This window comes from Telmatherina bonti (assembly GCF_933228915.1).
Source record: "Telmatherina bonti genome assembly, chromosome: 21".
Lineage (NCBI taxonomy): Eukaryota > Metazoa > Chordata > Actinopteri > Atheriniformes > Telmatherinidae > Telmatherina > Telmatherina bonti.
The window spans coordinates 29,085,489-29,098,927 of NC_136630.1; the positions used below are offsets into that span (position 1 = coordinate 29,085,489).

The window sequence follows — 13,439 nt, forward strand, 5'->3', positions numbered from 1 at the left end:
CCGGTGAGGTCCGGGAAAAAGAAAATCAGCTGAAGTGTCAGGCTCAGAAAACTGGACCAGATCCTGGACAGCAACCTGGACAAGATTCTGGACAGGATCCTGGAGAAGATCCTGAACAAGATCTTGGTCAAGATCCTGGACAAGATCCTGGAGAAGATCCTGAACAAGATCCTGGACAAGATCCTGGACAGCAACCTGGACCAGATCCTGGACAAGATCCTGGAGAAGATCCTGAACAAGATCCTGGACAAGATCCTGGACAGCAACCTGGACCAGAACCTGGACAAGATTCTGGACCAGATCCTGTCTTGTCCAGGAAATAAAATGCTTGAACTGAATTAAAACCTGATCCCAGAGTGGAGCAATAAACCAGTCCATCAGCTGGTCTGGACCTCGGACTCTGCTGGGCTTGTGAAGCTACTTACCGCTGACGGCCAGGTTCCCGTTCTCTGAAACCTCGAAGGTGCTGGTGGCCGGCATCAGATGGACCTCCAGCTGAACAGAACCTGCAAGACCCAGAACAGACAGGAGGGTGAAGATGGAGAACAAGCAGCTCGTCGGGTCTCCAGACCGCCTCCCCGATGCCGTCCTCACCGGTCTTCGGCAGGATGGTGGCTCTGTGGATGGTCACGTCCTCGAAGGTGACGGGGGTCGTTTCCATGACAACCCCACAACTTTTCACCAAAGTCCGCCAGGCCAGAATCAGGTAGCCCGTCGCCGGGTAGAGGACACGTCCATCGATGCAGTGTCCAGTCAGATAGTGGTCTGCTGAGTCTGGGTTTGTCTCTGATGGAGGACGGAGAAGACGGACACTCAGATGGAAGTTATTTTATTAATTTTTCATTTATTTTCCATTATTCACACCGATGTTGTAGACGGCGGCGGAACTGGATCCTCCTGAGCTGTAGAAAAAGTCCTCTGGTTTGGGGACGTCCCAGGTCTGAGAATGGTCCCACTGCAGCAGGGGGGAGATGAGAGGCGTCCCAGCCGGAACCGGGTACCTGACCGCTGGACCGAGACCGTTACAGTCCACGTCGATCCTAAAACGGGACAAAGACACATCTTTCACCTGGAAACGATGCTGGGAGGTGGTCTCTGCAAACCAGCAGGACTAAATTCACTGACCCGCTGGTGTAGAGTCGGCCGACGTTGGAGAGGAAGAAGTCCAGGTTGTTGGCGTGGCCTCTCTTCATCAGAGGGAGGATGGAACAGGTGTGCTTCAGGCTGCGTTTGAGGATGGCCTGGCCAGCAGAGAGTCGGGTCAGTAACGGCAAGAAAAGCCTGGAAAACGTCTCCGCTACACACACACACACACACACACACACACACTGCTGCACTGCAAAAACTGAAATCTAAGATTAAAAATCTTAAATTAGTACACATATCCTTATTAGGGTCCGAGCCATACGAAGGGGCCCGATCGTCTACTTTGACCTAATGCTCCGAAATTCGGCACACGTGTATCAACCCTAGACAAGCAAAAAACTCAATTAACAAACTGTTACCATGGCAAGGAAGTGTCCGCCATCTTGGAAAAAAACCTTCTCGCCATGAAACACGGTTTGCTTATATCTTTGCACAAATTCATGCGATGTGCACCAAAACTGTAACTATTCATGTTTGGTAGGTCCTTAACACAGTATAGAATGTATTGTGGGGGGGGGCAGTTTTTTGGGGGGGTCTCGAGGGTCCCGAATGTCTACGTTATCGTAGGGTAACGAAATTCGGTACACACGTCTACCACGCCAAGACGAGCAAAAAACTCAATTAAGCAGCTGTTACCATGGCTACGGGGTGTCCGCCATCTTGGCGTTTACACCCATTTAGCACTTTATGTGCAATGTTCTTAAACAAACTAGTGTGGGATTCAAACCATTGACTTCACATCCACCCGGAAGCTTTGTGGCGAGTTCGGGTGGAGGGTTCGGCATGAGGCGAGGACCCGATGGATGCCGCTTGCGGCTTTAATTATTTTTATGTTTTTATGCCAGAGAATTCCTCTTGTTTTAAGAGTATTTTTACTTGTTTTGGGAAGTCTTGACAAGCCAAATGTTCTTGTTCTGTTGGCTGATAATTTATCTTATTTTAAGCAACATTTACCTGATCTTTGTATATTTTTTCTTGTTTTTTACAGTTTTTGCAGCGTGTTCCTGTAGGAACTGATGATGCCAGAAGACATGGACGTCGGGGATCTGGTGGAGTTTAAGGCCTAATGCTTCTCGCAGCAGGTGTGGTTGCTTATTTATCGGATAACGGTTTCCTCTGTCGGGTAAAAACCCAGTTAAACCCCAGAGTTGGACCACGGTGCTTCAGTACCTGCAGCAGAGCGTGAGGAGCGATCTCCACCACCACAGCGTCTTCGGGGACCAGCCGCAGCGCCTCCTGGAACAGCACCGGACTCAGCAGGTTGTTGACGTGGTACTCGGCCGAGCTGCACAGAGCCAGAGGAGACCCCCACTCGGTCTGAGGGATGCTGGTGCTGACCCAGCGGGCCGAACGCCTCCGCGGCTCCCTGATCACCTGCACGCCACATGTTACCGTCACACTACAGGCTAACACACCTGTAGACATCTCCGTTACCATGGAGACAGTTTCAGACAGAGGAGACTGCACGTACAACCGCAACGCCAACAAGGCTGAGACAAATCTGAAAATGTCACAAATAACTGGTTTAACTTGGAACAGGTGAGTAACATGACTGGTTTAACTGGGAACAGGTCAGTAACATAACTGGTTTAACTGGGAACAGGTCAGTAACATGACTGGTTTAACTGGGAACAGGTCGGTAACATGACTGGTTTAACTGGGAACAGGTCAGTAACATGACTGGTTTAACTGGGAACAGGTCAGTAACATGACTGGTTTAACTGGGAACAGGTCAGTAACATGACTGGTTTAACTGGGAACAGGTCAGTAACATGACTGGTTTAACTTGGAACAGGTCAGTAACATGACTGGTTTAACTGGGAACAGGTCAGTAACATAACTGGTTTAACTGGGAACAGGTCAGTAGCATGACTGGTTTAACTGGGAACAGGTCAGTAACATGACTGGTTTAACTGGGAACAGGTTAGTAACATAACTGGTTTAACTGGGAACAGGTCAGTAGCATGACTGGTTTAACTGGGAACAGGTCAGTAACATGACTGGTTTAACTGGGAACAGGTCAGTAACTTGACTGGTTTAACTGGGAACAGGTCAGTAGCATGACTGGTTTAACTGGGAACAGGTCAGTAACATAACTGGTTTAACTGGGAACAGGTCAGTAGCATGACTGGTTTAACTGGGAACAGGTCAGTAGCATGACTGGTTTAACTGGGAACAGGTCAGTAACATGACTGGTTTAACTGGGAACGGGTCAGTAACTTGACTGGTTTAACTGGGAACAGGTCAGTAACATGACTGGTTTAACTGGGAACAGGTCAGTAACTTGACTGGTTTAACTGGGAACAGGTCAGTAACATGACTGGGTATGAAAGGAGCTTTTCAGAGAGGCAGAGTCTCTCAGATGGAAAGATGGACAGATCTTCACCAGTCTGAGACAAACTGGGTGTAAAGCTTGTGGAACAATTTCATAAAAATGTTTTTTAAACTTTAAAGATTCTCCATCTACGTTTTAGAATATCATCAGAAGATTCACAGAAAAAAATCTCTGTATGAAGGTTGATCAGATTCTGTTTTCATTTTACAGTCACAACTTTTCTGGAACTGAAGTTTTAAAACACCAAACAGAAGAAAAATGTTCCTGAACCTTCTTCAGAGCAGCGAGCAGCGTCGGGCCGATGGACGACATGTAGTGGGAGTGGAACGCCACGCCGGCGCTGCGGACTTCCTTCGCAAACACTCCCTGCTGCTTCAGCTCCGACACAAACCGACTGACTGCTTCCTGCAGGAACACACACTTATCGTTTCTGCTTCGCGGATTTTCTGTTGTAGTTCTACAGATGATAGTTAACATTTCATCAGTGTGTAAACACACACACAGCTCAGCAGGCTGAGTGTGTTCAGGCGAACATGGATCACCTGAGGACCAGAGACGGTCACCGTGTCCTCGGCGTTGTGGCAGGCTGGAACAACACCCTGAGGACACTGAGCCATGCACTCCTCCCAGGTCAGCCCTGCAGACACCAGGTCAGAGGTCAGAGGTCAGAGCAGACACAGATGCACACACCACAGCGTTTCATTTCCATACCGACGGCAGCCATTCCTCCTGGAGGGAGGTCGGCCTCCTTGATGCAGTGTCCTCTCCAGTAGGCAGCCAGGATGGCCTCGGTGTGGCTCAGAGACCCGTCAGCGTACCCACAGGCCAGTTCTCCCACCGAGTGACCCACGATCCCGTCAGGCTGCAGACCCATCTGGGTCAGCAGGTCGATCAGGGCGATCTGTAAACACAAGCAGCTGTAAACAAACAAACAAACATAGACATGAAGTCAGAGGAACGAGGCATCGGGACTCTACCTGAATGGCGGCGAGACCAACAAAGGCATGAACGGTGTCCTCAAAAGTGGCCTCAACGGCCTCCAGGAGCAGCCGAGAGACCACCAGACCAGTTTCCTTCAGGGCGGCGTCGGATCTCAGGACAGACTCTCGGAATGCCGGAAGCTGCATGAGGCTGCGACCCATTCCTGCCCACTGAGTTCCCATACCTGGACAAGCAGAGAGGACGGGTCAGATGGATCAGACTGGTCAGATCCCTAGAGGATCCACCGGGTCATCAGAATCCTAGTGGATCCACCAGGTCATCAGATCCCTAGAGGATCCACCGGCACATCAGATCCCTCGAGGATCCACCGGGTCATCAGATCCCTAGAGGATCCACCGGCACATCAGATCCCTCGAGGATCCACCGGGACATCAGATCCCTCGAGGATCCACCGGGACATCAGATCCCTCGAGGATCCACCGGGACATCAGATCCCTAGCGGATCCACTGGGACATCAGATCTCTAGAGGATCCACCAGGACATTAGAATCCTAGAGGATCCACCTGGACATCAGATCCCTAGAGGATCCACCGGGACATCAGATCCCTAGAGGATCCACCGGCACATCAGATCCCTCGAGGATCCACCGGGACATCAGATCTCTAGAGGATCCACTGGGACATCAGATCCCGCGCGGATCCACCAGGACATTAGAATCCCTAGAGGATCCACCTGGACATCAGATCCCTAGAGGATCCACCTGGACATCAGAATCCTAGAGGATCCACCTGGACATCAGATCCCTAGAGGATCCACCGGGACATCAGATCCCGAGAGGATCCACCGGGACATCAGATCCCTAGAGGATCCACCAGGACATTAGATCCCTAGAGGATCCACCAGGACATTAGAATCCTAGAGGATCCACCTGGACATCAGATCCCTAGAGGATCCACCGGGACATTAGATCCCTAGAGGATCCCCTGGGACATTAGATCCCTAGAGGATCCCCTGGGACATCAGAACCCTAAAGGATCCACCTGGACATCAGATCCCTAGAGGATCCCCTGGGACATCAGAACCCTAGAGGATCCACCGGGACATCAGATCCCTAGAGGATCCACCGGGACATCAGATCCCGCGAGGATCCACCGGCACATCAGATCCCTCGAGGATCCACCGGGACATCAGATCTCTCGAGGATCCACCGGGACATCAGATCCCTAGCGGATCCACTGGGACATCAGATCTCTAGAGGATCCACCAGGACATTAGATCCCTAGAGGATCCACCAGGACATTAGAATCCTAGAGGATCCACTGGGACATCAGATCCCTCGAGGATCCACTGGGACATCAGATCTCTAGAGGATCCACCGGGACATCAGATCCCTAGAGGATCCACTGGGACATCAGATCCCTCGAGGATCCCCCGGGACATCAGATCCCGCGAGGATCTCCTGGGACATCAGATCCCGCGAGGATCCACCGGGACATCAGATCCCTAGAGGATCCACCGGGAGATCAGATCCCTAGAGGATCCACCGGGACATCAGATCCCTAGAGGATCCCCCGGGACATCAGATCCCTAGAAGATCCACCTGGACATCAGATCCCTCGAGGATCCCCCGGGACATCAGATCCCGCGAGGATCTCCTGGGACATCAGATCCCTAGAGGATCCACCGGGACATCAGATCCCTAGAGGATCCACCGGGACATCAGATCCCTAGAGGATCCACCGGGACATCAGATCCCTAGAGGATCCACCGGGAGATCAGATCCTTAGAGGATCCACCGGGATATCTGATCCCTAGAGGATCCACTGGGAAATCAGATCCCTAAAGGATAAACCGGGACATCAGATCTCACAAAGACAGCAGGTTCTGAGTGGGTCTATTAGATCTTGATGGATCCACCTGATCAGAACTAATCAGTATGATTAAACACAGAGTTATTGATGACTCACCTGAGCAGACGTACCACAGCGGTCTGACAGCAGCTGGAACCTGCTGCACTTCCTCCACGTCGCTCTGGCATCCAATCAGAGCGTAGCCTCTGTACGGCATGCTGCTGGGAGGGATTCCCGACACGCCGTTCAGCAGAGACAGGAAGCCGTGGTCAGCGCTGTGCTCCTTCCCCTTCTGCAGGATGGCCGCCACTGCAGCCTCCGAGCGGCCGCAGGCCTGAAGGACTCTGGGAAACATCCCGGGTGAATCTGAGCGTGCCGGTTCATCCGCTGGACGCAGGATGACGTGTACGTTTGAGCCTCCAAATCCAAAGGAGTTGATCCCCACGATGCCTCGTCGGACCGGGATCGGCCTGTCGACGACCTGAACCCGGCCATCTGTCAGGGCGGGGATGTCGGGGTTGGGAGTGTTGAAGTGAAGGTTGGGGGCCCAGATTCCTCGTTCCAAAGACAGTAACACCTGGACGAGCAACAGCACATACGTATCGTTCAGGAGCTCAAACGGGTTACTATAGCAACAGTAATGACATCACGGCAAAGTTTTTTATTTCCATCAAACGGAGACAGAAATCTTATTAATGATATTATTTAATCTGGAACAACCAGGTGATGTCGGGACGGCTGGGCGTTCCAGTGCAACTCCGCCGGATTCAACGTTTTCTTTTCTTTTGTTTTTAATCCTTGTAATTATCTGGTTGTATAGAATGTATTTTTTCTGGATCTTTCTGGACTGTGATGCCGTCTGGACCGTAAAGATGGACGTTTGTGGAACGAAGAAAATACCGAGAAGGCTCACACTTAACGATAATCCCGTCTGTGACAGACATGTTGAGTTCAGTCTCTTATAACACCAGAAACAGACTAAATTAAAGTCAGCAGCTCTGTTTCCACCTTCGCTGGAAGCACCGATCGCAGCAGCAACAGGAAACAGAACCAAAGGGAAGCTTGCCGATATTTTACTCAGCTGGACAACAACGTTTGACCCCATCATGCAGGATGAAGATAGTTTACACCGCAGTGCAACCAGCATGACGAAGAGTCACTGAAAAAAATGTCTGTCTTCAGGATCGGGATGGACGTGTCAAAACTCTGGAGTCAATACGTCGATATCTGCAGGTCAAAATATCGCTTTTAGGACTTTTAAATATCCAGATACCAGCGTGTTAACTCAACACACGCCCTTCTGTTTTTTTTTTAACTTTAATTCCACTTTTTATTCCACTTGTTCCTGCTGGAAGAGGAATGTTATGTAATGTTACTTCAACGGTTCTGCTGTAATGGAGGCATTTCCATCTGGTACGCTCACCTTTACCAGAGCAGCCAGACCAGAGGCTGGCTCTGGATGACCCATGTTGGACTTGGTGGAACCAATCAGCAAAGGTTCTCGCTTAGATTGGCAGAAGACGCCGACGATACCGTTTACTTCCTGTGGGTCTCCAACCTGTTAGAGAGGAAAACAACTGGTGAGATTCGTCCATCCTCTGCAACGGATCAGCCGTGAATGAAACCAGATGTGTAAACGAACCTTGGTTCCGGTGCCGTGCGCCTCGACGTACTCCACCTGGTCAGGTGTTACATTCACCTCCTGGTAGAGAGAACGAACCAGCCTCTGCTGAATCTCACCTGAAGGGAACGTTACACCTGGAACCAGCAGGAGGAGAAAAGGAAATGTGGAAATACTGATCAGTCTGATAGTTGCAGGAATAAGCCACGCCCACCACCACAAACAGATGTTCATGCTAAATCCAGATGTTTCCTGCACTGACATCCGTCCATCGCCTCCATCTTACACCTAACACCTGGCTTCCAACCTGACAGAAGGTTTTTCTCCAACACTGTGAGGCCAGACCTTTACAGGAAGTGACATCATGAGTCTGCAGCGGTGTGCTCACCTTGCTCTTTGTATCCATCTGTGTTGTTTCCTGCGTTGATCACAGTGCCGTAGAGCCGTTTAGCCGCCGATCGCTTGGTCAGCAGAACTGCGACCGCTGCTTCAGAACGACAGTATCCATTTCCTGACAGGGACGAGAAATATTAATAAACATCAACAAATAAATATAAATAAAGTATCTGTACTGGTGAGAGAGAGAGATTCTGGAAATGTTTATGATAAATCTGCCTTTTTCTGATGTGTGTGGAATAAAATCCACCGCAGTCTAAAAGAACAGACAGATTTCCCACACAATCAGGGGGATTCAGGGATTGCTAGCTTTGGTAAAATAGACCAATAATTAAAGCTTCTGTTTGTCCTGATGAAGCTGTAAACTATCTGCCCTTCATGCCTTCCTTCATAAAATACAGTTTAAAAGAACTTTAACTGGCACAAGCTCTTCAGCAGACACAGCGATGTAAAGCTGTGTATCATCAGCATAGCTGGGTAAATCTGCTTCCCAATGACGTCCCCAAGAGGCTACATGTCCAGATTATAAAGTATTGGGGCCTCACATTGATCTTTGGGGAACCCCACACTGGATTTAGGGATGTTCCCATACACAACGTACATGGGAACTGGATGTAAAAAGCAGGTTGTTGGGTTTAAGTAGGAGGAAACTCGACTAAGCATCTTTGCATTAACCAGAACAAAACTCTCCAGTTTTTCTTCAGGTAAAAACGACAGTTCAGAACTGTAAGAATCCCCGTTTGGACACACCAGTGGAAAGGCTGTAGGTTATAACCAGATGCTAGGTGTGTCACATGCTGCTTAAACTCCAAACTGTTTAAAAGGTTTAAAAACTTTCTGGCATGGGGATCCCTACTGTTAGCATCACCAAGTGTTGATGGTCTATAAACTGCAACAGGCTGTTAAAAATGAATAAATGATGCTCAGATGTAGAATAAATATTTACTGAAGCTGTTGCACCGCCAGTTTTTGCCTCCCTGATCAAGAATAAAAACGTAGAATTGGTGGGGAAGCCTTAGTGAGCACAACGGTGCATCTCTTTGATTAAAGCGTCTCCTAGATCACTGTTTCTCAAATGGGGGTACGTCAAGGCATTCCAGGGTGTATGTGAAATGTTTGGAAAACTTACCATTTTATGTTTTCTCTAAAACATCCTTCAATAAAAAATATAATATTGTATAAATATTTAATATATTTCAATAAATGTAGATTTTGTAGATTTGCAAAATAATTGCCGTTGTTTTGCACAGTTTAATAAAAGTTTAATAAACCAAACACAAATGACAAAGTGTTGCATTTCATGTTTTTTCTTAACCAAAAATACTTTGCAGTGGTTAGGAGGTACTTGGCTGAAAAAATATTTTACAAGGGGTACTGTGTTGCAGAAAGGTTGAGAACCGCTGATCTAGATGACTATAGAATAACATCGAATAAAATCAGATACGTTTAGCAGGCAGGAGAGATGCTGGTGTGAAACTGGAAACAGATTTGTACAGCAGCTGCGCCGAAGATAAAACATGATTGTTTCAGCGACATAGTTTGGAGGAGACCCTGAGGAAGACACCGGACACCCTGGACCGATTATATCTCTTGACCGGTCTGGGAACGCCTTCAGATCCACCCAACGAGCTGACAAATACAGCTGGGGGGGGGGGCGATGTCTGAGCTTTCCTGCTTAGGCTGTTTCCCCCGCAACCCGACCCTGAAAATAGATGAACGAACTGATGGATGTTTTTTTACCTGATGAGTCAAAGGACTTGCAAGTCCCATCAGGACTGAGCATCCCCAGTTTCATGAACTGGACAGACGTGTTTGGCTTGAGCAGTAAGTTGACTCCGCCCACCAGCGCAGCGTCACAGTGGCCCTGCTGAATGGCGTGGAAGGCGTTTTCTAAAGCCAGCAGGCTGGAGGAGCAGGCTGTGTCTATGGCGGTGCTGGGGCCTGGAAGATGAAGGGAAAACATTGTTATTCCTTAGTTTCAGGAGGAAAATTCTAATTAAAAGGAAGAAACATTTGAAAGTGTGTGTGCAGTTTATTTGGTAGATAAACAAGCTTTAGGGGGTAACAAAAATCTCATTTTACTGATTCTTTAAGAACCCAGTTGGACACTTTATACTCTTCAGAGACTGTCTGCAGTACATTAGGAAGGACCCATCTCGTCCTTGATCAAAGCCTGGTTTTGTCCTGGAACATCAGGAAAACAACTGACCCTAAAACCTGAAACCTAAAACCTGAGAAAGCTGCTGAACACAGAAAAGAAAGTCTTCAGGGATGGAGACAGGTAGTCACTGAAGACAACACTGAAACCAGTCAAAACAAAGATGAACCGCTGAAAGGAGGACAAGAAGTTAGAAAGCAGCTCCTGTAGAGGAATCTGAAGCTTGGACACCAGATTCAAGTTAACCCTTAAAACTCCAGGCCATTTGTTTTGCTTTAATTAAGTATATGTAGAACTGAACCATATAACTCCCAGTCAGCATGCAGACGTGACGTTTCCATGCAGACGTGATGTCTCCATGCAGACGTGATGTCTCCATGCAGACGTGACGTTTCCATGCAGACGTGACGTCTCCATGCAGACGTGACGTCTCCATGCAGACGTGATGTCTCCATGCAGACGTGATGTTTCCATGGAGACGTGACGTTTCCATGCAGACGTGACGTTTCCATGCAGACGTGACGTCTCCATGCAGACGTGATGTCTCCATGCAGACGTGATGTTTCCATGGAGACGTGACGTCTCCATGCAGACGTGATGTCTCCATGCAGACGTGATGTTTCCATGGAGACGTGATGTCTCCATGCAGACGTGATGTCTCCATGCAGACGTGACGTCTCCATGCAGACGTGACGTCTCCATGGAGACGTGATGTCTCCATGCAGATGTGACGTTTTCAGCCTCAGCTGTCAGATTCTGAGGCTAAACTTATGTAAAATAAATGTCTCGATAGATATAGCAACATGAAGAGCAACCAAAGCAATAAAACTGCTATTTGTGCCACTATTTACCTATTTTCCTCAAACCAACTCCAACTCAGATACTTTTTGACCCTACCATGAATAAAACACACTTTTATTCCCGCTTTATTCCACTCATAGAGGATCATTATTTTCCTGCTTTTCTCATCACTTGTTGATCTTTGGCTGCTCCTGATTGGACATTACCGTCAGTTTAAGCTCTCTGATTGGTGACAGGAAGTGTCATCATCATCATGTCCAGGTGAACACAGAGGTCTCTTAGCAACATGGTAGTGATGGTGATGAAGATGTGATAAATAATGGTGGATTTACCATCTAGAGTCTCTGAATAAACACTACATGTTGTGTCTGGATTGTAAACCTCCTGGACAGATAGAAATGATGGAAAACCTCCGTAGATCAGCTGAAGGGTCACATGACCATCACAGTTTACCTCACAGAGTTTCTGTTTGGGGATCTAGTGAAGTTTTAAGGGTTAATAACTCCTGCAGTTATCTGTGTAATCGTACCTCTGAAGTCAAAGAAATAGGAGAGTCTGTTTGCCAGCATGGCTCGTTGGCATCCCGTCATGCTGTATCCCAGCAGCTCCTCTGGATCTCTGCTGAAGGCCTCTCCAGCCTCAGAGCCACTCACCCCGATGTAGACGCCCGTCTTACTGCCGCGCAGCGTGCTCGGGTTCAGTCCTGCACCACAACCGTACAGTTTACAGACAGAACAAACAGCAATGGGGAAAAGTAAAGATTAACCCCACACGTCTTCATGATGCTTCACCTCCATCTACAATGGCCTCGTAGGAAACCTCCAGCATCAGGCGGAGCTGGGGGTCCATGGTGTTGGCCTGCTTGGGATGGACTCCAAAGAAAGAAGCATCAAAGTGGCTGATGTCCTTCAGTTTCCCGTTCCTCTTCGGAAGACCGAACAGACCTGCAGGGAAACAGGAAGGTTCCAGAGCAGAAGGTTTAGCACCAGTTTGAGTGATTCTGAGCAGCAAAAAGCTTCTTTTACTTCAGAACCGGGTCGAAACATCTGCATCCAGAACCAAAACGCACTCTGGATGAAGCGTACAAATGTGAAGATGAACATTCATGTGGCTGCAGGAGATCATTCCTTCAGCTGAAAACCTCCAGATTCATCCAGGTCCACTACAAACCATGATTTCACCCTGATGTTTGCAGTCAGTGCAGCTGCAGACATTATCGTGGCCTGATTGATTAACTCAACAAAGCCTCAGATTTCTGGATAAACACTATAAATACTAGGGGTGGGAGAAAATTTATTTACATAAAAATCGTGGTTTTTTTGGTTTTGTTTTTGCATTAAAGTTTTTTAATCGATTTTTTTAGTCAAAAATTTAATTCTATTAATTTATTTTTTATTTTAAATGTTTTATTTTTAGATGCCAGATGGAGAAGCAGTTACTGTTTTTCTCCAGCAGGGGGCGAAATGTTTCTCTTCGACTGTTCAGTAACATGACGTTTTATCCGTTTGGAAAACACGGAAACAGAAGACGGAAATGTGCAGAAATAAACTTAACATTTTAATCCAAAAGTCTGGACACATTTTGGATTTTAAGCTTTGAAGGAAAAAGCAGAGCTGGACATGTGGAAAGCTGTTTGTAAACTGTGTAAAGCACATGTGGCGTACTGCGGTAACACGGCTAACGTTACCGCCCACCTAGCAAGATGCCATCCTGAGGTAACTGCAGAGCTAACAGCCAAACGTAGCGCAGCAGGAAGACAACAGACACTCAAACCAGAACTTTTATATGCAGTTCCAGCTTCTGAAACAAGAGTAGAAGTTCAAACAGCTGCTTCAGAGATATCGCTGCTGAATAAATCTTAAAAACTGACACAGTTGTTTCGTACCCACTCACCTCAATCATAATAAAGACACAGAGACTGGCCCAACAAAAAACATGCAACTTTTCCCAGATGGTCTGCTGTTTAAAAAGCAAATTAAAAATCGGCAATTAAAATCGAACCGGGACCCCAAAAGAATTCGTTAAAAATCTAAGCGACTCCTGCCCTCATATATACTGCATGTATACCTCTGTTTTCAGTTCTGGGTGGCGTTAAACTTATTTTTCCCCTCAACTACTGATCTCTATTTACATACGTTACTCTGTATGGGATGGTTTGTGTTTCTCTTGAATAATCACTTTTAATTTTT

The 13,439-nt window shown here is 47.7% G+C and overlaps 1 protein-coding gene across 1 annotated transcript in view; it reads right to left on the reverse strand.

The window, feature by feature from the left end:
• The window catches only part of fasn (fatty acid synthase), a 36,315-nt gene that overhangs the window by 13,221 nt on the left and 9,655 nt on the right, over nucleotides 1-13,439 (reverse strand). The window contains exons 3-18 of the mRNA XM_079261305.1: nucleotides 12,042-12,194; nucleotides 11,780-11,953; nucleotides 10,032-10,232; nucleotides 8,284-8,406; nucleotides 7,917-8,032; nucleotides 7,698-7,832; nucleotides 6,392-6,851; nucleotides 4,459-4,646; nucleotides 4,193-4,382; nucleotides 4,024-4,118; nucleotides 3,752-3,886; nucleotides 2,317-2,520; nucleotides 1,126-1,241; nucleotides 865-1,040; nucleotides 595-786; nucleotides 426-506 (exon numbers count right to left, since the gene is read on the reverse strand). Of these exons, the coding sequence (XP_079117431.1) occupies nucleotides 426-506; nucleotides 595-786; nucleotides 865-1,040; nucleotides 1,126-1,241; nucleotides 2,317-2,520; nucleotides 3,752-3,886; nucleotides 4,024-4,118; nucleotides 4,193-4,382; nucleotides 4,459-4,646; nucleotides 6,392-6,851; nucleotides 7,698-7,832; nucleotides 7,917-8,032; nucleotides 8,284-8,406; nucleotides 10,032-10,232; nucleotides 11,780-11,953; nucleotides 12,042-12,194 (2,739 nt within the window). The remainder of the gene's footprint in view (nucleotides 1-425; nucleotides 507-594; nucleotides 787-864; nucleotides 1,041-1,125; nucleotides 1,242-2,316; nucleotides 2,521-3,751; nucleotides 3,887-4,023; nucleotides 4,119-4,192; nucleotides 4,383-4,458; nucleotides 4,647-6,391; nucleotides 6,852-7,697; nucleotides 7,833-7,916; nucleotides 8,033-8,283; nucleotides 8,407-10,031; nucleotides 10,233-11,779; nucleotides 11,954-12,041; nucleotides 12,195-13,439) is intronic.